The sequence below is a fragment of the Delphinus delphis genome, chromosome 11, assembly GCF_949987515.2.
Source record: "Delphinus delphis chromosome 11, mDelDel1.2, whole genome shotgun sequence".
NCBI lineage: Eukaryota > Metazoa > Chordata > Mammalia > Artiodactyla > Delphinidae > Delphinus > Delphinus delphis.
The window spans coordinates 56,022,942-56,047,911 of record NC_082693.1 but is presented as its reverse complement, the minus strand read 5'-3'; the positions used below and the strand labels follow the sequence as shown (position 1 = coordinate 56,047,911).

At 40.9% G+C, this 24,970-nt stretch overlaps 1 protein-coding gene and 1 pseudogene across 1 annotated transcript in view; one reads left to right on the top strand and one right to left on the bottom strand.

Annotated features, from left to right (window-relative positions):
- Positions 1 to 21,907, bottom strand: part of KCNMB4 (potassium calcium-activated channel subfamily M regulatory beta subunit 4) — a 68,282-nt gene extending 46,375 nt beyond the window's left edge. The window contains exon 1 of the mRNA XM_060023856.1: positions 21,431 to 21,907. Within this exon, the coding sequence (XP_059879839.1) occupies positions 21,431 to 21,766 (336 nt within the window). The 5' untranslated portion in view covers positions 21,767 to 21,907. The remainder of the gene's footprint in view (positions 1 to 21,430) is intronic.
- Positions 11,118 to 11,834, top strand: LOC132434204 (hypoxanthine-guanine phosphoribosyltransferase pseudogene; annotated as a pseudogene).
- Positions 21,908 to 24,970: the final 3,063 nt, after the last annotated feature.

Below are 24,970 nucleotides of genomic sequence, written 5' to 3'. Positions count from 1 at the left end.
CACTGACTGTGTCAAAAAGACCCACCCTCCTGAGACTGATTCAGTAGGACTAGGAACCTGCATTTAGTTATTTATTTTATTTTTGGCTGTGTGTTGGCTCTCCGTTGCTGTGCGCGGGCTTTCTCTAGTTGCGGCAAGCAGGGGCTACTCTTTGTTGCGGTTCGCGGGCTCCTCATTGCGGTGTCTTCTCTTGTTGCAGAGCACGGGCTCTAGGCACACAGGCTCAGTAGTTGTGGCTCACGGGCTTAGCTGCTCCGTGGCATGTGGGATCTTCCCGGACAAGGGCTCAAACCCATGTCCTCTGCATTGGCAGGTGAATTCTTAACCACTGTGCCACCAGGGAAGCCCCAATAAAGCATTCTCGATTGCTGAGTACAGGATACAAAGATTAGATGTTACTCCCGACCCCTCTTCTTCCTTCCCTCCCAGGAGCATGTAGTGCAGTAATAGTAGCATATGCACAAAGTGCTTTGTGATTGCAAAAGAGGAAGCGAACATTTCGGCTTCAGGAGGGTAGGGGTGGAATAAGAGAAGGCTTCACAAAAGAGGTGACATGATCGTGTCCTTACGGATGAACAGGAGTTTGCTTCTCAGAGAATGGGTTGGGAAGGTGACAGTCCAAGAGGAAGAAATGGAATGTGATGGATGTTCCAGAAAGACTGAATCATCTAATGTGCTTGAAGGAGAGGGGCATGGGAGATGGCATTGGAAAATGCCCAAATTATCTGAACTACTACTCATGAAGAATTGTTCCTCTGTCCTTGCATGCCCCTGTGAAAAGCTGCTCATACCTCCAGCAGAGTATTCCCACCCACCCCCAACGCTCCTTTCGTTAGAATGTATTACTATGTGTTGGTATTACATCTGCACTTTTGTAATGTAACATTATTCATTTAACTTCTGGATTCAAGTAGACTGCTAAAGTTGGTGATATTATTAAAACTGAGAAAAGTTTGCAACAACATTCCACTTTCAAGAGAAAATAGTTCATTCAGCTCTAGAGTTGGAAAATAAAAATACGGTGTCTTTGCCCAAAATAGAGGTCGAATCTGAACAGAAGTCAGACCCAAACTAGAAGTTTTAATCTGGAAGAAGCTCAATAGTTATTAAGCATGGCAGCACATGTAAAAATTTGTTCAATGGCTTATGATGATAATTTAAAATCCTTGAGGAGATGGCCAATCCTCTTACAACCACACAGAACACAGAAATGAAACAAAACATCTTAAATGCTCATGCATGCCTTCAGATAGGCTCATAATGTGTATATATGTGTGTGTGTGTATATATATATATATATATATATATTTAATGAAATATTACAACATCATTTCCGCATGAATGAAACCAACAAGCCCTGTCCATAAGTCCCTAAAACCAGGATTGATAGATGGGGGTGATGAAAAATTGATGCTTCCTATTTGTGGCAGAATGTATTTTCCAAAGATGGCTGCACCAATATCCATCCTATTTTACATGCTCTTACAATGTGACATTGACACTCCTCTATTCAGAGGTGTGGGTTTCCCTTCCCTAGAACATGGATGAGACTGTGATTACAGAGTATGTGATGCTATGTGACTTCTAAGGCTGAATCAGAAAAGAGGACATAGCTTCTGCTTGAATCTCTCTCTTGGGAATGTGTGCCCTTGGAATTCTGACACTATGCTGTAAGGAAGCCCAAAGTAGCCCATGCAGAGAGATCACATGGAAAGGCCTGTGTGGAGAGGAACCAAGGCCCCCCCGTCAACAGCCAACATCAACTCTCTGATATGAGAGTAAATGAGCCTTCAGATGATTCTAGCCTCCAGCCTCCGAGCATTCTACAACGACCTCAGACATCATAGGGCAGAGATAAACGGTCCCCAGAGTGCCCTGTCTGTATTTATGACCCACAGAATTTGTGAGCATAATAAAAATGATTTCATCCATCAATGATAACTTTTGACAGTGACTAAGAGATCATAGGACCCCAGGACTAAAAATGTGGAAAACCTTTAAGGTTCAACTTGATCTACATACCAGAAAAAACCTGAGGTTTGATGAAGTGGAGTCCAATGAGTCATCATGATGTAAGACAAGACTCCTTACCCACTCCCCAGACCTAAAGCTCCTTGAATGAAGGCAAGGCTACTTATTCTTGAAAAAGACCTGCGGCAGCACCTCAAGTAATGCCTACTAAAAGTCTTCTCCTACCCTTTCCCAAGAGAACATGCAAACATTTACAAGAGTAGCTGTGCAGTGGGGAAAGGGCAGCCATTTACAGTATTATTGGACACTGGCTCTGTGCTAATCCTAATCCCTGGGGACACTAAGTATGACTGTGCTCGGAATGTGAGCTCATGGGGTCAGGGGAAAACGGAGTTTTGACCTAAGTTGATGTCACAATGGGTCCAGTGGGGCTTCCCCGGTGTCGCAGTGGTTAAGAATCCGCCTGCCAATGCAGGGGACACGGATTCAAGCCCTGCTCCAGGAAGATCTCACATGCCGCGGAGTAACTAAGCCCGTGAGCCACAACTACTGAGCCTGCGGTCCAGAGCCACGAGCCACAACTACTGAGCCTGTGTGCCACAACTACTGAAGCCCGCGCCTCTAGAGCCCGTGCTCCGCAACAAGAAAAGCCACTGCAGTGAGAAGCCTGCGCACCGCAACGAAGAGTAGCCCCCACTTGCTGCAACTAGTGAAAGTCCACACGCAGTAATAAAGTCCCAACGCAGCCAAAAATAAATAAATTAAATAAATAAATTTTTTTTTAAAAAAGGGTCCAGTGAGTCCATGAACTCTCCTGTGGTTGATATTCTAAATCTACAGATGCAATATACATGCTTGGTCTGGTCGTACACTGGTTGTAATTTCTACCCTGACTTCCTTTACCCATAGAGATAGGCTATTATGGTGGATGACTGAAACTACCTCCTTCCTCCCCAAATAGTAAACCACTACTGCATCCCTAGGGAAGTCACAGAGATTACAGGAGTGGGGATTCCTACCACATTAATGTTTAACTTGCCTATTTGGCTCTTGAAGAAGACATACAAGTCTTGGAGAATGACTGTATTGTTAAATGAATCGGTGGTAACTACCTTCAGTTGCTGTTTCAGATACAGTCTCTTTATTGGAGCAATTAAACTTACCTCCAGAGCCTATTCTATGGTGACTGATCTGACAAATGCTATCTTCTCCATCCTTGACAGAGAGCACCAGAGAGAGTTTGCTTTTCTCTGGCAGAGACGGTGTAGACTACTGTCTTACCCAGGTCGACCTCAACTCTCTCTGGACGTCATGCTCTAGTGTGCAGGGACCTTGACCCGTCGCCCTCCCACAGAACATCATACCGTCTGTACATCGAGGAGATCATGCTGATCAGAAGTCAGGGAGTACAAACTGCCCTAGATTCCTTGGTAAAGTACAGGTGTGCCAGAGGGTGGGAGTGGCACAGGGGATTTCTGGATATCCCCTTCAAAGTGAAAGACAGATTGCTGTACCTTTCATTCCTTACAACTAAAAAAGAGGCACAATGCTTGATGGATCCTTTATACTTTGGAGGAAACATTTCCCCACATTTGGGATTGCTCCTCTGACCCCTTACTGAGTAACCCATTTACCTGCCAGCTTTCAGTGGCAGGCAGAGCAGGAGAACCCGCTCCAGGCACTCCAGGCTACAGAAAGCTCTCTTGATTGACTTCCGTGGCCCAGGGCCTCCAATGGTATCCAAGGTGTCTGTGCCAGATTGGAGGGATAGATGGAGCCTGTAGAGAGCTCTGATAGCATAAATCAAACTCATGCTTCCTTTGACAAATCACTAACCTCCTTTTGAGAAACCCTTGGTTTGTTACCGAATGCCTGAACATGCGACACCCAGTCACCACGTTATCCATTGTATACTGGGCTATTTGACCCACTGAGACATATAGGTGGGGTTTTCAGGGCTAAAGCAGGTCCTGCAGGCAAATAAGATTCACGAGAAAATGGCTCGCATTCCCAACGCACCTTCTCTTTTGTACTGCGGCTTTCCCCAACTTGTCTTAATGTGCAGTTGTTAATGTGGGCTTGTTTTTCTCATACCAAGACATACATACCTCCAGGAGTACTCTGCAGTGTGCTAGGGAGTACCTGAAGCCTATGACCAGTTTTGATGGATGAAAAAATTTGAGCTCAGTTTGAGCATATCTTTGAGCAGAACTCCTGATTGTTTATTTCTCTTGAAAGGCATGACGTTGGAGGTATAGACCTACACTGATTTATGGGCACTAGATAACAAATAATAAATTGCACTTTGAGTAAACAGATTAGAGTACGTTAAAGCCTCAGAAACAGAACTCTGAACAATACATAAGATCCAAAAGGTATACTTCCCATGCACCCTTTCTCAGGAAGCTACTTGAGGATGCACTCCACCAAAGCAAAGGTATAAAGCAGAAGGCATGGGGTCAAGGAAACAGAGTACCTAACAGAGGAGAGACAGAGCAGGCCTAAGGTGCAACCAGTTCGGTTTGCGGCAATAGGCTAAAGGAGTTCAGAAAAGTTATGCCTGGTAAGTTTTTTTAAAAGAGAAAGAAGTAGAATGAAACAGTTACGTATAATGAATAAGTATATGAAAAACAGTGTGCAAAGGAGTTTTACAATTCTGTGGGAGAATTTTGTTAAAGTAAGAGAAAGGTATACAAGGAAGTAAGAAAATATTATAAGGGGATGATTATCAGCTCAAAGAACATAAAAAGTTGCAATAAAAATGAACAATACAGGCTTCCATGGTGGCGCAGTGGTTGAGAGTCCGCCTGCCGATCCAGGGGACACGGGTTCGTGCCCCGGTCCAGGAAGATCCCACATGCCGCGGAGCGGCTGGGCCCGTGAGCCATGGCCGCTGAGCCTGCACGTCCGGAGACTGTGCTCCACAACAGGAGAGGCCACAACAGTGAGAGGCCCACGTACCGCAAAAAAACAAACCAAAAAACCCCGAACAATACATAGTAAAAATAAGTTAAGCACTCAATGCTAATTTAGCCAAAAATCATGATATTTAAAGGATGAAGGGGGGAAAATGAGATGGAATGGGATGGTGTAAGAAAGCTAAATCCTCAGATTCAATCATAGGCAGGCAATTGTGTCTAAAATATATATATCAAACTGACACAGCAGTGTAACGCAACTATACTCCAATAAAAACAAACAAAAATCAAAAAAATAAAATATATACATCACAGAGCTTACTGTTTAGAAACATGGTGGTAACTACTAGGAAAAACAGAAGACAAAAATAGTTAAATATAGCTGTTTCTGGATGCCAAAAGGGATTGGAACGGAGGAGTCCCAATAGTAGTTCTATTGAGAACTTTCTCCATTTCCTCTATGGTAATTCGTCTATTTTTTTTTTAATCACTATTAGATTGTTTTAGTTTCGAAGTTTGTATTATCCTAGAGAATTACCATATCGTCCTATGGTTTCAAATTTACTGGCATTGTATTTGATCAAAGTATTCACTTGAAATTATTTTAACTTTTCCTATATTTACAGTTATTCCCTCATTCTTGTTTCTAATTTTGTGTTTTTGGAGAGCATTTCTTTGGTAACTAAACTTGCTGAGTATTCATATCTGAACTTATCTTTCTGAAAAAATATTCTGCATTCCCTGAACATGCTCAATAAATCTCCAGTGGGAATTTATTTTTTAAATTTTTTGCCATGCTGCTTGCCTTGTGGGATCTCAATCTCAGCTCCCTGACCAGGGATTGAACTGGGGCCATGGCAGCGAAAGTCCAGAATCCTAACCACTAGGCAACCAGGGAACTCCCTCCAATGGAAATTTTGAAGCTCTGCAAAATTTTAATGCCATAAATTTGTGTTGTTAGTTTTCCACCTAGCGGCTCTGCAAAATCAAATAAGTATCTGTTGAAAAACACTGAAGGGCAAGGTGCTTGACATCAACCAGAAGAAAACAGACATTCAGTACTTCACATGGGCATGGGAGAAAGAAAGCCCAATGGATGGAGGAGGTGGATGTCACCTCAGAACTAAGCAGTAAATGCATGCACATGCTCACACACACACACACACACACACACCCAGTACTGTGTAAAGCTCTCCGACAACTACACAGAAAGTAAGCTCCAACCCAGCAGGGATTTCTTTTACCACTGCATCCCCAGAACCTAGAATAGTGTGTCTGCCACATGCAGGTCCTCCATAAACATCTGTTGAATTAATGATTCTACAGGTATTTTAAAATAATGCAACCTGCAGAAGATTTGTACAAGCAGATATTTTCCTACCAGCTATGAAGATTAAGGAATGGAGAGTTGGAAATATTGAGATACCAGAAACTAAGCTGTTGTCTCGATATTACAAAGTTTGTGACAAAGTCCCTAAACTCTTTCCTTGCCCGTGAAATTTTCCCTACTTGATGCCTCAGTAATTATTTAAAAATGCAAATGCCAAGGTTTATTTATTCCACAAGTATTAATCAATTATACCTTCTTGGATCATATTTATCCATATATTATCTATAACCTGTATTATCAATAATCCTCAGTCTGTGAAGAAACTGAGGATCAAGAGGTTGAGTGATTGGGGGCTTACCTGGTGGCGCAGTGGTTGGGAATCTGCCTGCCAATGCAGGGGACATGGGTTCGAGCCCTGGTCCAGGAAGATCCCACATGCCGCAGAGCAACTAAGCCCGTGAGCCACAACTACTGAGCCCACGTGCCACAACTACTGAAGCCCGTGAGCCTAGAGCCCATGCTCCACAACAAGAGAAGCCACCGCGATGAGAAGCCCGCGCACCACAAAGAAGAGTAGCCCCTGCTCGGCGCAACTAGAGAAAGCCCGCTCGCAGCAACGAAGACCCAACGCAGCCAAAAATAAAATAAATAAATTTTTTAAAAAAAGAAAAAGAAAAAGAAAATTGAGGGATTGTTTAAGAAAAAAGGTTGAGTGACCGGCCCAGAGGTGCACACCTAGATTCAGGTGTAGGTACCTCGATTTCAAAACTGCAGCCTTTCCCACTCTACCAGGCAGCTTCTAAAGGTCTGCTATGTGTGTACCTCTGCCATGAACACAATTAGTGAAACTTAAGGTGGTGCCTGGAACACGAACCATAGAAGAGGCTTTCCATTCCTTCAGTACTGTGGCAACGTAAACTGGTATGGGTGAGGCAGGTATACAAGTACAACACACTGTGGTTTTCTCAAGTCGGTACCTTCATCTCCAACACACTGATCCTCTCAGCTGTATTCTCTAGTCGTGCCCTGTGTGCTCCACAGAGCATTTATTTTAAAGTAACATTTCTGGGATTTCTCTCATTACAGAAATAATGTTTTACCAGCTGTCTGGGCATCCCTTAGCTCCAGTCAAATTGACACAGAAAATTAACCATCACACCTAGTCTTATACAGAAGAGATGATCATTTATTGCTAAGACAGCTTCACATAATGAGTTTTGAATTATTGCTCTACCATGGTGCAAATATTCTCCCAAATTTGTCATTTTTCTTTCAATTTTAATGTTTTTTAAAAAATATAAGTTAAGTTTTTTCTTACTATGTCATTAAATAAATGAGTGTATTCTTTTATGATTTTTGCTCTTGTTAGCCTTAGAAAGGCTTTGCCCACTGCCCAAATTATGTAAATATTCATCTATATTTTTAGTACTTTCATAGTTTATTTTTGTACATTCAAAATGTGTTCCATCAAAATTATAATTTTATTTTAACTAAAAATTTTCTAAATAATTTTTGAGTATTTTGCAAATAAATTTTATTTGGAAAATTAATATTTTAAAGTACATATTTTCCCAAATAGTAGGGAAGTTTTAACCTCTTTACAAGTTATTTGAAATGCCAAATTTGCAAAGTAAATCTCCCATCAACATTATTTTTTGGTAAGAGCTTTACTGAAATATAACTGACATGCCATTCAATTCACCCCTTTAAAGTGTATAATTCAATGTTTTTAAGTGGATTCACAGAGGTGTACCACCGCCACAATCAATTTTAGAATGTTTTTATCACCCCAAGAAAACACCATATACGTACCCTTTAGCTATCATTCCCAATCATCCTATAGATTTCCCTACTCTAGACATTTCATGTAAATGGAATTGTATAATACGTGATCTTCTGTGGCTGACTTCTCACACTTGGCACGTTTTCAATCATGTTGTAGCATGTATCAACACTTCATTCCTTCTTATAGCCAAATAGAATTCCTTGCATGGATATAGCACATTTTGTTTGTCCATTTGTCAGTTGATGAACGTTTGATTTATTTCCACATTTTGGTTGTTATAAATAATGCTACTACAAATAGTCATGTACAAGTTTTTGTGTGGACATGTGTTTTCATTTCTTTTGGGTATATACCTAGGAATGGAGTTGCTGGGTCATATGTAATTCTGTTTAACTTTTTGAGGAACAGTCAACTGTTTTCCAAAGCAGCTGCAAATCTTTTACATTCTTACCAACAATGTATGAGGATTCTAATTTCTCCACACCCTCACCAAAACTTGTTATTGTCTTTTATTTTTTAATAGTCTTCTAGTGGGTTGAAAGTGGTATCTTATTGTGGTTTTTTTTTTTTTTTTGCAGTACGCGGGCCTCTCACTGTTGTGGCCTCTCCCGTTGCGGAGCACAGGCTCCGGCAGCATGTGGGATCTTCCCGGACCGGGGCACGAACCCGTGTCCCCTGTATCGGCAGGCAGACTCTCAACCACTGTGCCACCAGGGAAGCCCTCTTATTGTGGTTTTGATTTGCATTTCCCTAATGACTAATGATGTTGAACAAATTTTTCATGTGCTTGTTGGCCGTTTGTATACCTTCTTTGGAAAAATATCTGTTCCCAACTTTTGCCTATTTATAAATTGGGTAATTTGTCTTTTTGTTATTATTGTTATTGAGTTGTAAAGGTTCTTTATATATCCTGGATATTCAACCCTTATCAGATGTGCAAATATTTCCTCTCATTCTGTGTTTGTCTTTTCACTTTCTTGATGGTATTCTTCAAAGCACAAACATTTTAAAATTTTGATTATGTCCAATTACCTATTTTTCCTTTGATTACTTATGCTTTTTGTGTCATGTTAAGAAACTGTGCCTAATTCAAAGGTATAAAGATGTACACCTATGCTCTCTTCTAAGAGCTTTATAGTTTTAGCTCTTATATTTAGGTCTCTCATCGATTTGAATTAATTTTTGTATATGGTGTGAAGTAGAAGTCCAACTTCACTCCTTTGCATGTGTATAAACAGTTGTTCCAGCACCACTGGTTAAAATGACTTTTTTTTTTCTGTTGAATGCTCTTGACACCCTTGTCAAAATCAATTACTTATATAAATGTATACATTTATTTCTGGACTCTCAACTCTATTCCATAGATTTGGAATCTATTCCTTATGCCAGTACCACACAGTCCTGATTACTATAGCTTTCTAGTAAGTTTTAAAATTGGAAAGTGTGAGTCTTCCAATTTTGTTCTCCTTTTTCAAGATTGTTTTGGTTATCCTGGGTCCCTTGTACTTCCATCTGAATTTCAGGATTAGCTGGTCAACTTCTGACAAAGAAAATCCAGCTGAGTTTTTGATAGGAATTGTAATGAATCTATAGATCAATTTGGGGAGTGTTGCCATCATATTACAATATTCAGTCTTCCAATCTATGAACAAAGGTTATCTTTAATTAGTTTTTCTTTAATTTCTTTCAATAGTGTTTTGTAGTTTTCAGGGTACAAGTCTTACATTCTTTTGTTAAATTTGTCAAATGTATTCCTAAGTATTTGATTATTTTGATGCTACTGTAAATAGAATTGTGTTCTTAATTTTACTTTTGGATTGTTCATTGCTAGTGTACAAAAATATAATTGATTTTTGTATATTGACTTTGTATCCTGCAATCTTGCTGAATTTACTAGGTCCAATAGCTTTTTTTTTTTTTTTTAGGGGATTCTCCAGGAGTTTCTATATACAAGATCATGTGATTTGTGAATAGAGATACTTTTATTTCTTCCTTTCCAATCTGGCTGTCTTTTGTTTCTTTTTCTTGCCTAATTGTCCTGACTAAAACCTACAGTACAATATCGAACGTGAGTGGCAGGAGTGGACATCCTTGTCTTGTTCCTGATCTTAGGGGAAAACTTTCAGTCTCTCATCATTAAGTATGATATAGATTGTGGGTTTTTCATAGTTTCCCTTTAACAGGTTGACAAAGTTCCCTTCTATCCCTAGTTTGTTGATTTTTTAAGTCAAGGAAGGATTTTGTCAAACGTTTTTCCTGCATATACATGCATGTAATTTTTGTCATTTATTCTATTAATATGTTGTATTACATTGATTTTATTATGTTTAACCAACCTTGCATTCCTAAAATAAATCCCACTTGACCACGGTGCAAAATCATAAACTCTTCTGCCAAAAAAAGAAGAGGTAATACATCCCAGCTCATTCTGTTATTATGATACCAAAAGCAGACAAAGATATCACAAGAAAACTACACAACAATATACCTTATGAATATAGATGCAAAAATCTTCAACAAAATGCTGTTAAACTAAATCTTGGAACATATAAAAAGGATTATATACCATGACCAAGCTGGAGGAATTGGGAGTGCATAGTAATGTGCATGAGATTTCTTTTGGGAGGAATGGAAATATTCTGGAATTAGCAATGATGGTTGCACAACTCTGTGAATATACCAAAACCCTGTACACGTTAAAAGGGCAAATATTACAATATTTGAAATATATATATATATTTTAAAGGAAGCTGCCTGCCTTTTATTTTTCTCTTTCACTCTTCTCACTGCCTAAAAGGCAGACGTGATGAAGTTAGGAAAACCATGTTAAGGGACAGTTAGAGCAACAAGACAGTAAGAAACTGGGTGTTTGAATGACCTTCCAGATCAGAATGGCACAGCCCCACAGACTGCTTACAAGCTCATACATTTACAAAAGAAAAAAACCTAGTAGTTCCTTTGTTTAGGTTACTGTTACGAGGTTCCTATTAAAGTAGCCCACACTTTGCTGTACAGCAGAAACTAATACAACATTGTAAATCAACTATACTCCAATAAAAATTAATTTAAAAAAAGAGCAGATTGCCATCAGCCCGCGCCAGCCAGTTCCGTTATGGTGACTCGCAGCCCCAGCGTTGTGATTAGTGATGATGCACCAGGTTATGACCTAGATTTATGTTGTAGACCTAATCATTATGCTGAGGATTTGGAAAAGGTGTTTATTCCTCACGGACTAATTATGGACTGGACCGAACGGCTGGCTCAAGATGTGATGAAGGAGATGGAAGGCTCTCACATCGTGGCCCTCTGTGTGCTCAAGGGGGGCTATAAATTCTTTGCTGATCTGCTGGATTACATCAAAGCACTGAAACAGAAATAGTGATAGATCTATACCTATGACTGTAGATTTTATCTTTATGTAGATAAAGATTTATGTAGATAAAATTTATGTAGATAAAATGTAGATTTTATCTTTATGTCACCTGTCAACAGGTGACATAAAAGTAATTGGTGGAGATGATCTCTCAACCTTAACTGGAAAGAATGTCTTGATTGTTGAAGATATAATTGACACTAAACAATGCAAACCTTGCTTTCCTTGGTCAAGCAGCATAATCCAAAGATGGTCAAGGTTGCAAGCTTGCTGGTGAAAAGGATCCCTCGAAGTGTTGGATACAGACCAGACTTTGTTAGACTTGAAATTCCAGACAAGTTTGTTGTAGGATATGCCCTTGACTATAATGAATACTTCAGGGATTTGAATCATGTTTGTGTTATTAGCAAAACTGGAAAAGCAAAATACAAAGCTGAAGATGAGAGTTCAAGTTGAGTTTGGAAACATCTGGAACTCCATTGAATTCACCAGGAAAATTATCAAATGTTCTAGTTCTGTGGCCAGCTGCTTAGTAGAGCTTATTGAATGTATCTTCTAAGAATTTTATGTTTTGTACTTTAGAAAAGTCAGTTGCTTCATTCCGAAACTCTTTATTTGCACAATGAACCTACAGACTATCAGTTCCCTTTGGGTGGATTGTTTGACTTGTGAATGAAAAATCTCTTAAACCACACCACTATTGAATGAAAATATTGAAATTGTATCTGTAAGAAACATTTAAAGAGAAGAATAGTTTTTTGTTTTTTTTTTGGTACGCGGGCCTCTCACCGCTGCGGCCTCTCCCGTTGCGGAGCACAGGCTCCGGACGCGCAGGCTCAGCGGCCATGGCCCACGGGCCCAGCCGCTCCGCGGCACGTGGGATCCTCCCGGACCGGGGCACGAACCCGCATCCCCTGCATCGGCAGGCGGACTCTCAACCACTGCGCCACCAGGGAAGTCCAAGAAGAATAGTTTTTTAATTGGTATTTTAATTTTTATATATTCAGGAAAGAACAGAGGTGATTGAATATTGTTAATTATACCACTGTGTGTTTAGAAAAGTAAGAAGCAGTCAGTTTCATATCAGTGGCAGTATTTAGAGGTATCGTTATGTCAGATAAACCATATGTCCTGGAATTATTTTAGTAGGTTTCAGTAGTATTAACTGTATTTTCCCACTTGTTCAGATTATTTCTGGTAAAATTCTGTCAACAGTTCCTTTTAAATACAGGTCAATAAGTTCTAAAAACCTACCACTTTTTGAAGTCTTCAATGTAAAAATCCTTAAAATAAAGGCTGTCTCTTTAAAAGAAAAATAAATAAAGTACCCCATCCAATATCCGAATAAATTCAATTAGATTGTTTCTACTTTTTCACTACTACAAACAGTTCTGCAATGAAAATCCTCATATATACTTCCTTGAATACATGTTATAGTTTTATTAGGGTAAACTCCTTGAAGTGAAATTGTTGTCACTTCACTTGATTGTCACAGTGGTTGTCAGGTATGCACAACTTCAGTTACACATACTATTGATATGTTTGATTATTTTTCTGAGTGGTTGAACCAATTTTCCAGCAATCAGTAGGATTTAACATTTTCTCAAAACCTCACCAACACCTGGTCTTATGAAACATTAAGTTTTGCCAATCTGATGGGTGTGAAATGGTATTCCATTATTGTTGTCATTTGAATTTCCCTGAGATTACTGGAATACAGCATTGTTTCACATTTATTGACCATTTGAGTTTTTTCATGAATTGACTGTACATAACCTTCACTGATTTTCCCATTATGTCATATGTCATTTTCTTAATGATTTGTAGACATTTTCACAAATGCTAGATAGTCCTTTGCTGATTACTTGTTTTACCATTATCTTCTACTAGTCTGTGGTTTACATTTTTACTTTGTTTACAATAATTTTAGTCATATGGAAATTATTGTTTTAACATGTTCAAATGTATCAATCTTTTCCTTTTATGATTTGTTCCTTAAGCCTTATTTGAGAAAATATTTCTTAGGCCTATGTCATAAAGATATTTTCCTATTCCAACTGCTGGAAGTTTTATAGTTTTCTTTTCACATTTAGGTTTTATTCCGTTTGGAATTTGTTGTTATGGGTGTGAAGTATGTATCACATTTTTTTTTTTTTTTTTTTTGCAGTACACGGGCCTCTCACTGTTGTGGCCTCTCCTGTTGCGGAGCACAGGCTCCGGACGCACAGGCTCAGCGGCCATGGCTCACGGGCCCAGCCGCTCCGCAGCATGTGGGATCCTCCCAGACCGGGGCACGAACTCATGTCCCCTGCATCGGCAGGCGGACTCTCAACCACTGCGCCACCAGGGAAGCCCCATGTATCACATTTTATTTCTTTTTTACGTAGAGCTAATTGCTCAAGCACCATTTATTCATAAGGTCACTCTTTCTCTAATGAATTTCCCACATCTTCTATGTCTCTCAGTAAAATTTAATCATTTCTAGCTTAATTTCACTGAGGATAAAATCTTTATTATTTCACTGCTATGAAATTTGTGAAGGCTTTCTTTATGGCCCAGAATGTGATCAGTTTGGGGAAATGTTATGCGGGCACTTGAAACGATGTGCACTCTGCTGCTACTGGATATACTATTTTATATATGTCAGTTGGGTCAGTTGTTAAACATGTTATTCAAATCTGCTGGATGTGCATTGATATTGCTTTTGTCTGATTGCTTATCAGTTACAAACAGAGGTGTGTTAAAAATCTCTCATCATGATAGACTTGTATATTTCTCCCTTGAGATATTTCTGCTTTAATTTTTTTGTTTTTATGTATTTCAAGGTTGTATTTTTAGGTACCTCCCAATATACAATTGTTATATTTTGTTGAATTAACTTTTATAATTATGAAATGTCCCTTTTTATCTCTAGTAACATTTTTTTGCTTCAAAGTCTACTGTATTTCATATAATACAAGTACTCCAGCTTTTCTTTCTTCATTTTTTTGGGGGGTTGATGTTTGTATGTTTTCCAGTCTATGATCTCTACCTTTTAATTGGAAGAATTAGTCCATTTATATTTAATATAATTATAAATTTGGGTTTAAATCTACTACCTTTTTTTTTTAATTTATTCTACCTGTCTACATTCTTTTTACTTTCTTTTACTGCATTTTTAAAAAATGGCTTGCTTTATATTATTTCATTTTCCCCACTTATTAGCTTGGTAGTTATATACTTTTTTACTGTATAAATTCTTGAATTCAACACAGAACCACTAAATCAGAAATTAGGGTGAAATTTCTGATTCAATGGGTCTAGGATGGGACTTGAGAATGTGCATTTCTAACAAGTTCACAGATGATGCTGATGCTTCTCCTCCACGGCTCACACTTTGAGAACCATTGGTTTGGAGGAAGAAATTGACTAGATATAAGGAAATTAGTAAAGAGATACTATAATAATCAAAGCAAATGATAATATCTTTGACCAGGATAGTGGCAGTGAAAATTGATAATGTATTAATACCAGAGAATAATGATACTATTGATAGAAACAAAAGATTCCAGAATAGAAGCTGGTGTTAGAGAGATAAAGATGATTTTCTTTTGCCATTTTTCTCCTTGTAACAGAGGAAACAGAGGTAATTATAATCAGAATAGATCTTACTCTCACTAAGCAGTATTATTGTCTGGTTTTCCATTCTTAAGAACTATCTTAAATAAAGTTGTGTCGATAAAGACAATTGTATAAATATATTTATTACACAGGAAAAACTGGATTAAACTCCTAGGATTTAGAATGTAATTTTCTAGGATTTAGTTTCTGCTAATGAGATACAACATCAATATATGCTACTGCAATATTGTTAGATTACAACTAGTAAATTGGACATTGGATAAGGTTTCAAAGTCCATTTGGTCTACTGCATCAGTTAGATGAATGGCACAGAAGAATTTAGATGAATGGATATTTCTTCACATGTGCTTCGGTATACAGAGAACTTCTAGTGACCCAATCTGCTGGACTCTGCTACTCAACCAAGCAAATACATGAAACAAGTTTGTCTGATTAGTTTATTTACAAAAATGATCATAAATTTAAATAATTTAATAAGCACATAGTTCCCTCCACCTTTTCTTTTGGCCATGCCACATGGCTTGTGGGATCTTAGTTCCCCGACCAGGGACTGAACCTGTGCCTCCTGCAGTGGAAGCACCGAGTCCTAACCACTGGACCACCAGGGAGTTCCAGTTTTCAATTTTATAAGTGTTTATTTTAAAAGAAAAGAGGGTATTACTAAAACTTGAAAGTACAAATTTTTACACATTGATTTATGTGACCTAGAGAATACCACAGGCACAGCATGAGGAATAGTAAGAAACATATGTAATATTAAAAACCATTCTGTTCAGTATTTTACTGCGAATATTTATGATAATTGTAATATAAATGTACTGTTTATCTAGGAACTCAATATGAAATTCTGCTAAAGATGGGAAAAAAAATTTTAAACCCAAGGTAAATAAAACTTGACATCTTCATTCATAAATGAGTAGCAAAAACATTTTAGATAAACAAAATTGACAACTTGTAAAAATCTTTATAATTCTGAGGCAAGTGTGTGATAAAATGTATGCATTTTTCCTCCAAACTTTGACTGAAATATATTGTAACATCACAAATCTCTCTTATAAAAGTAAAAAGTTTCTGATTAGAGTTTGAGATACATAATTTTGGGAGTTCTTACAAATAATTGGGAACTTCATAAAAGCATCCACAAATGGATGTCAGGGAAGGATTATGATAAGTAATCTCAGACAGGAAAATCCTAGCAGCCTGCAGATTAGATTGTTTCTAAAGAGCCATAATATAAGTGGATATTATCTGACCAAGTTTTCAAATATCTTTTCATATTAGTCACCTACTCAAAAGCCTTCCTTGACTTCTGTATTAGTTTCCTATTCCTGTTAGAGCATAAATGTAGTGGCTCAAAACAACACAAATGTATTATCTTACAATTCTGAAGGTCAGAATTCCAAAATGGGTCTCACTGAACTAATATCAAGACACCAGCTGGGCTATATTCCTTTCTGAAGGCTCTAAGAAAGAATCCATTTTCTTGCCTTCTCTCACTCCCTTGGAAAAGGGGACTGCCTGCATTCTTTGGCTTGTGTCCTCCTTCTGTATTCAAAGCTGGCAACAGTCAGTTGAGCCTTCCTCAAATTGCATCCCTCTGACCTCCTCCTCCACATTTAAGGACCCTTGTGATTATACTTGGCCCACCAGGATATCTCCCTATCTTAAGGTCAGCTGATTAGCAAACTTCACTCATCTGCAAACTTAATTCCCCTCTGCTGTGTAACATAAGATATTCACAGGTTCTGGGGGTTAGGGTGTGGACATCCTTGGTAGGGGGCATTACTCTTCCTACCATGGCTTCCCAATGTCCACCAAACCCATCCTATCTGTCAAGGACCTTTGCATTACTGGCCCCAACTTACTCTCCTGTCTTACCCCCAGGGCTCTGATCTTTGTGCCCTGGGTTCCAGCCTGATCTCTATTCCAGTCCTAGAACCTGGAAACACACACACACACAGCACAAAGTGGCACTTAATAAATATTTGTTAAATGAATGAACTCATCTTTGTATGTCCTCCTGTTTTTTGCCCAGTTCTCTGATCATAATAGATGCTGAAGAAGTATTTGTGGAATTAAATTTTATATACATCCCCAGTATTACTTCATATCGTCACCAGAGGAAAAACAACCATAGTAAGCCACTTTTTCATGAAGAAATAAAGACTATAGACAAGCTGTCACAATTCAGATGAGCCTTTTATTACTTAGTTTTGATGTGATGGACCTCCCTAGAGCACAAAGTATTGCACATTTAATTCAAGGATGGAGTTCATAAATGAACCCCAGCGGACCACACCATCTACACAGGAAGTGTGTGTGTGCTGGGGGGAGAGGCACTCTAGTATGGATGTGTAGGATACCAAGAAGGTAACTAAGCCACAATTCCCTGTAGTTCATTACACCCAATTTCAGGGTATATACTTAAAGCCTGAAGCTTTTCTAGTTCTTGCCTAAGTTTTTATTCTCTTGAATGCGTTTCTCTTACTTTTACAGTAGTACTGGTTTCTTAGAAATAGACGTTTGTCCTCTCTTTCTAGGTTTTTCATATCAGAGAAAGAAAAAAACTCAAAAATAAAACATATTGCCTCTAATCACCTGCTCTCTCTTGTTCCATATACAAGAGGCTGGTTTTAAAAATTCATCTTTTCTTTGCAATCCAATGTAATCAACGAGGCAAAAGCAAATGTTTGGAACTGCACAAGCTCATTTCATTTACATTAAACCAATTTTAAATGTTTGGAACTGCGTAAGTTCGTTTCATTTACATTAAACTAATTTTAAATGATTCTCTTCTTTTCCTTCAGAATTTGAGTCCCCCCTTTCACACCAACTCCCTAGATTCAGTAGCATCAGCAACATCTTTTAACCCAAACACACAAATATTAATCACAATGAACCCTTTCAGTTCTTATTTTACTTTTCTTGCACAACAGATGAGGACATTTTCTAAGCCAGTGTTTATTTTTACTCTGTCTACAGACTAGAATTACTTGTAGAACTTTTTAAAAAACATCAATGCCCAGGACCCACCCAAGACCAAGTCTGAATCTGTGAAGGCTGGACCCAGGCATCAGAATTTCTTTTTATCTTTTTTTTGTTTTTTTGGCCGTGCCACGCAGCTTGCGGAATCTTAGTTCCCTGACCAGGGATTGAACCGGGCCCTCGGCAGTGAAAGCATGGGGTCCTAACCACTGGATTGCCAGGGAACTCCCCAGAATTTATTTATTTATTATTTATTTATTTATTTATTTTTGCGGTACGCGGGTCTCTCACTGTTGTGGCCTCTCCCGTTGCGGAGCACAGGCTCCGGACGCACAGGCTCAGCGGCCATGGCTCACAGGCCTAGCCGCTCCGCGGCACGTGGAATCTTCCCGGACCTGGGCACGAACCCATGTCCCCTGCATCGGCAGGCGGACTCTCAACTACTGCGCCACCAGGGATGCCCCCCCCAGAATTTCTTTTTAAAGTTCCCCCAGTGATTCTAATGTATGGCCATGGATGAGAACAAAACCTCTTAGCACACACACCTGCTAGTCACAAAGAGATAAGGCAGTGATGAGAACAGTAGCCAGAGGAAGCTGACCCCAAATTTAGATTTTGCTACGGTCAATTCAAAGAGCAGATCCTTGCCCTGTGGATAATTAGGACTTGACTGGATAATTAGGATAACTGACTTGAGTACTATATTACATGGCTGAATACAGTGATTGCTTTAGAAACAAGGATATGACTCAAAACGTAAGTTGAATAGGACTTAAAGATATTTTAAAGAAATTATTAGTCAAAGGTCAAATTTATTCACACTGTCTTCTTTAGTAGTCTATGGCTTAAGATGTTAGATATGTGCAATATTCTTTCCCCTTCCCTGCTTTTTACTGTATCTAATGCAGCAAACTCAAGGGAGGGGAGAAAGTCCTTGTTCTCTTTTTCTAAAAAGAGATTTCCCAAATGGCTTCTTGTGGTAGTGGGCCATGAAGAAGAGAAAGTTGAAGGTGATTAGGATCCATGACACTGTAGGGAATCTAGACATTCTACAAAGAGAATGGGTGGGGCACCCAGGCCTTCAATAAAAAGCTAAGGTCTGGGTAGCCGAGATGCAACAGCAACGGGCCGTGGGTATTGCCTAATTGCAAAGGCACTGTGGAAACATTCTGCTTACATACTGGACTCTGGCACAATATTTTGGTTGAGTTGAATTTTTCCATCACTAATTGCTTACAAGAATTTCCAAATTGAGCACTTCATTGCTCAAAAGTCAAAAAGTGACTGCAAAAGAACATACTTATGTTCTATAAATGGTACGATGCAATCATAATTTGGATAAAGAGACATATACTGCTTTGGCCGAGGAAACCTTGACTAAATTGAATGGGATGTTGTTCATCATTTTCTGTAACATTAACATATCTTTCTGCAGTTCTGTCATTTCTTGTATACTTTATTTTATAAAATCTTATTTTGTTCAGATACTTCTTCAAAACGATTGTTGCCAGGATCCAAACTGGCACTGGAAGAAAACTGATTATTTGCAACAAAAAGAGAGAAATATCAAATCCTAGGATTACATATAAAGCATTACCACTCCTTCCAAGTGATTTAAAAATCTATGTCCTAAATCCCAATTTATTTTTTTTGTCAGATCCTTCAAAATTACCTGGAAATTGTGAAACAGCCTTTATGTAGTAAATTCTACCTTCTCAATGTCTTGATTAGATATTAGCCACTGACTGAAAAACATGTATGTAATTTATTAGTGCCTGAACCACAATCTTAAACTAATTAGCAATGTTTCACCAATTATAACAACACCTTTTAAATGATGAACTACCATATAATTTCTAAATCACTATTTCTTTTTGACACCTTTCTTTTATATTAATGATTTAATCCTGAAAAAAGTGATGTTTCTAAAACCCTGCAATTTGTTTTGAAATTCCTGAGCGTTGAGCAGATTAATTTACAACATTTGTCTTTGAAACATTATTGCTTCTTCAAGACTTTGAACATTATACTCTATCTAAATTCTGTACTTCTATATTTACTGCTTATATATTATCTTCATTTTTAAGGTCCTCTTCCTTTGTCAGCAAGAGCATCTTTTTTAAGAGAAGCCATATATTTTTCTTTAAAGGAATTCCCTTTTTAAAATTTCCCCAATTCAAGATTTTACTGTTTAGGAGACAAGAACAAGAGGTTTACTGTAGAGAAATGATAAGCTTATTTTAAATACTTGTAAACTATTGAGATAGAATTCTTTTTTTGGATTGATATAATTATATCCTGTCACACTTAAAGTTGTTCCTGTGTACACAAGACTCATTCCCTTATGGACAGCTTTCTTGCTTGATCTTCAAGCACTGCTCTCACAAAGAGGGAAAATGCCGGTAACTTTAAAGAAGATACACATCTTTACTTTGATAGTTAAGCAACAAGAAGAGCAAAAAAGGCCAAGAGAAGAAAGAAAAAACGAAAGAAAAGCCTTCTTGCAAAATCAGGTGCACTACAAAGCTCAATTAGTTCACAGACTGAGGACACTGCTTTTTATAAGTTTTTTTCTCCACTGGGAACAGTTTTCTGAGCGTCCCTCTCTCTGCTCTCCATCCCTCGAGTCTTAACCAGGTTTTCTCGTTTTTGCTTGTGAGAACTAAAAAAGTTGCAAAGGAAGGAATATTCGGTACATTTCACGGACGGTTTTCTATTTTCAGAAAGTTTTACCGTTTCCCAGGTGGCTCCCAATTGTTTCTAGGCACACAGAGCCTAGGAGTCACTAGGCTGCCTCTAGACCCTTCTGACAATCTATTTCATGAAAACTAGGAGTCCGCCGTACCCGCCCAAAATGGATCTACGCAGAATCTCGCGTTTGATTCCACGTCGTTTGTCGACCCACGAAAGTTCATCTTTGGACCACAAGTTAAAAACGTCTGTCAAGAGTTAAAAGGCAAGGAAACCTCTAACACCTTTCAAGGGGCTAAAAGACTCGCTGCACCTCCCAAGACGAGTTCTGGACGCGGCCAGTGGGAGCTCGGACCTTGACCATGCGCCGGAGTAGGTGTATCCCCGCGACGCACTGGCTTTAACCGGAGGAAAAGTTAACTTTCGGCTCCTTGCATTTCTCCAAAGTCAACCCTCTAGGGCCCTAACCTAAGCTGGGCCAAGGCCTCAAAATCTGGGACCAGGCAAAACAGGTGTGTAAAGAAAGCCTCCGGGCACCACGCACGGGTCGCCGTGCACAAACCCGCCTGAAGGACCGGGGGACCCGGGGCTCCCCGATGTATTTACTCCTGGTTTGAGTATAGCCTGCGAAGCCTCGTCGCCTCCTAGTAATGCGAGCATACTCCGAGCCACCCCGCGAAGGGTCTAACACTGATGCTCCCCCCAAACCTCAAGATCTCCGCAGGAGCGAGGCATCCCTCACGGGGCGTCCTTACCTTGGGGTTGGTCAGGAGCTGGTGCTCGTCGCTGTGCAGTAGCGCCCTGGAGTTGGACTCGGAGTTGTTCACGTAGACCTGGACGCAGGGGTACTGCGAGGTGCCCCTGCAATCGGCGCCACAGGTGAAGGTGCACTCGAACACCTCGCCGATCTGCTGCACCGACAGCACCGTGCAGTTGGCCGCCGTGGCTTGCAGATCCTGCAGCGCGGGACTGAGCCAGCAGAAACCGAAGATAAAGAGCGACACGACGCCGGAGATGATGAGAAACAAGCCGAGCCGGATGCTCTTGTCCTCGGCTTCCGTGTACTCGTAAGCCACCCGGAGCTTCGCCATCGCCCCCCACTCCCGGCGGCAGGCACGCTCCCCCCGCCCCCTCCCGCCCCCGGCGCAGAGCCCGACTGCCTCGGGCGGGAGGAGCCGCCGCCGCGCGACAGCAGGGGAGTGGGCGGCCAGGGGGAGCGCGCGAGAACAAAGGGGCTGAGGCCGGCGACGCCCCCGGCGGCGGCAGCGCCCCCCCAACCTCCCCGCCCAGCCGCCGCCCGGGCCCCGGAGGCTCGCGGCGCTGCCGCGGTTTCAAAGCCTCCTGCACCCTCGGGCGCTCGGAGCGCTCGGGCGGCTCCTGCCTCCAGCGCCCCCTGCCAGCCTCCGCCCCCGCGCTTTCCCCGCCTCCCCCACCCCGCCTCCTCTCGCCCAGTGTCTCCCAGTCTCCATCGCCCGCCTGCCGCTGCTCCACGGACTCGCCGGGCAGCTGCCCCGAGGGCAGGAGCCGCAGGGCTGAGGCGAGCCCGGGGGCTCCCCCGCGAGGGAGGCAGCTCCGCCCGGCCCCACCCGCCGCCGACTTGAGTCCTCCCGCCCCGCCCCGGGGCGTTTCCCGTGGGCGAGGGGCGGGCGAGCCCCGGGGATAGCGGCGGCTGGCGCTCGGGATTCTCGTTAAATCCCTTTGGAGGGACATCCGAGATAAAGCTTAGGGTCAATATAATTTAACCGGAGTGAAAGTTTAAAACACAAAACAAAAAAACAAACGAGGGAGAGGGTGTAGCGCAAGTGAAGCGGCGGGAATTTTGAACTCCAAACGGGGATTGGTCAGCCAGCGGGGAGAGTGAGCTAGCGGCCAGGCGGCGGGCGCTCCCGGGGAAACGGGCCGCCGGGACCAGCAAGACTAGGTTGGAAACCCCCGGGCGAGCGGCGTGCGCTGGGGGGCGCCCCCGGGGAAACCCTGGCGCCAGTTGCCACGCTTGGGGCGAGAGCGCACGCGGCGGGGCGGGAGGCGTGACCCGCTACCGCCCCCTCCCCGCCAGCGAGCGCTGTAACGGTCGGGCCTCAGGGTCCCGGCGCTGCCCACTGCCCCGGCGCAGCCGGCGCTCCCCCGGCCCCAGCCCGGCCCGGAGGGCAGCAGGAGAGGAGTCAAACAGGCTGAGTCAGACGGAGTTTGCAGTGGAGGCAACGCACGTGGGGGCAGGAACCTGCGACGGGCAAGACCCGGGAAAGTCGCTTCCTGGGTCCTGGGTGGACCTCGCGGCAACTTAGGTCTCCGGCTGCCGGGTCGACCCCAACTCAATTTGCCCTACGGCTGGGGCTGACTGAGTAGGGACCCGAGGAAACAGGTGCAGAGGCTTGCAGCCCTGGAAGGAGACACCACTCTCCCCATCAGGACCGTCCCCTCGCTCCCGGCCTCCCGAGAACAGGATCTTCTCTGTTCTGTCTCCCTCCTTAGGAGTCTTGCCACACTTGGCCCATCCCGGAATTTGTAGATGAGCTTTCCAGGAGCGCTGTGCAAGGCGATAGCGGCGTTCAGACTCACTTTGGGACAGGTACCGTTCCTAGAGCTGCGTCCTGCTCTCTTAATTCTTCCCTCCACACCCACCTCCCCACCTCGCCCGCGCATACCTTCAGCCTCTATACTTTTCGTGACCTTTAAAAAAAAAGTTAAGATGATCTTTCTCCAAACCACACTTCTATCAAAATATGAAACTTGGAGAACTATTTCGACCTACATTTTGAAGTCAGAATGTTCACTTTGCAAAATATATAAAGATATATTTTTCTTGACTTGCAAGTCCCAAATGAATATACTCTTAATTAAATTCAGTTATGTTCCTGATGAATATGGAAACACCAAGTCATGGAATTCTTGACTTCTCTTTCTTGGATTTCAAATGTTACTTTACTGGCGTAGTACTTTTCAGCTGAAGTCCCGATCTGCTACTTTGAAGTACTCCTTGATGTGGCAGGTAACAGTATTTCCAAGCAAGGGGTAAAGCAAGTTTAATTACAGGAAGACCCTAAGTGTTTTTCTGAATAAATTAAGAAGGTGCAGGGTTTGGAGAAGACAACTTTGTACTTTAATACCTTTCAAGTTTTGAGAGACTAGATTTCTTTCCTTCTTTACCTAGGAATTAAATTATTTTCTTCCCTTTCTGTTGGCATAAAGACCATTGTTAGTGGTTACACACACTACCTGAAAGGAAAAGTGAGTTTAATAGTTGAAGCAGCTTAACCTAAGATCACAGATTTTCAGCGTGAATCTTTTTCCTACGGCAGGTTATAATTATCTTCCTTTTCAAGAAGGCTAAAGCCAATCTAACATCTGAGGCAGTGGTGAGCAAATAAGATCCTATTATCTTATAAGATCTCATAGCTCTGATATGCTGAGCAACTTGACCTTGAGGCAGAATTAATTCCTATAGCGTTCATAAAACACAGGGATGGGGTGTCTAAAAATAATTTAATGAATATGATTCATTTTTCTATGATTCCAGAGCTCAAAGAGTTCTGTGAATGAACCCTTTGCCTCAAAACTGAAGCAAGATGGTCTTCCAAGTAAATCTAGAGAACAAACATCAGAAAATTCTGTCTTAATTTAACTTAAATTCTTAAAGGCTTTTAAATCCATTTTTTCAAGTTCTGCATTTAGTCACTGTCCTTCTTTATAATTATTCTAAAAGTATTTGAAGAAACTGTTGCCATCTAGCCTTCTGTTCTTTAAACATTTACTTTTCTCCTCTTATTTCCTATTTTTAAATTAGCTTGCTTCTCTTCTGAACCTTTCATTATTTCATGTGTTTCTCATTGAAAGTCAAACATATCAAAAGACTTTCCAAATTTCTGTTTTATCCTTAATGGAACACTGGGTTTGTTATCAGTTTCATTTATTTGAGGTGGGGCTGCCTTTTCACATTTCCAAGGAAGGTTGGGTATGTCAGCTCCTCAGTTTCTGAAAACAGGTCACCATTGACTCTCTTAAGTTAGAATAGTAGTAAGACCCCCTGGGACGTCAGAGATACTAAGCTCTGAGGTCACTGAGCATCTTGTTTCCCGTGGAGGGCAGAGGCACAGGAAAAAAAGAAAAAGAAAAGCGAGTCCTTTCTTTGCATAGTTGTCCACCAGTTAAAATTAAGATTAAAACTGCAATACTTAGAACCAGACTGACTTACTTGATGTACTTCATTGTCTGCAACAATGTTTTCAGAAGAATCATGGCCAAGCCTTGATGAAGTTCTTTTTAAAAGAAAAATAAAATCTATCTAAACAAGGACA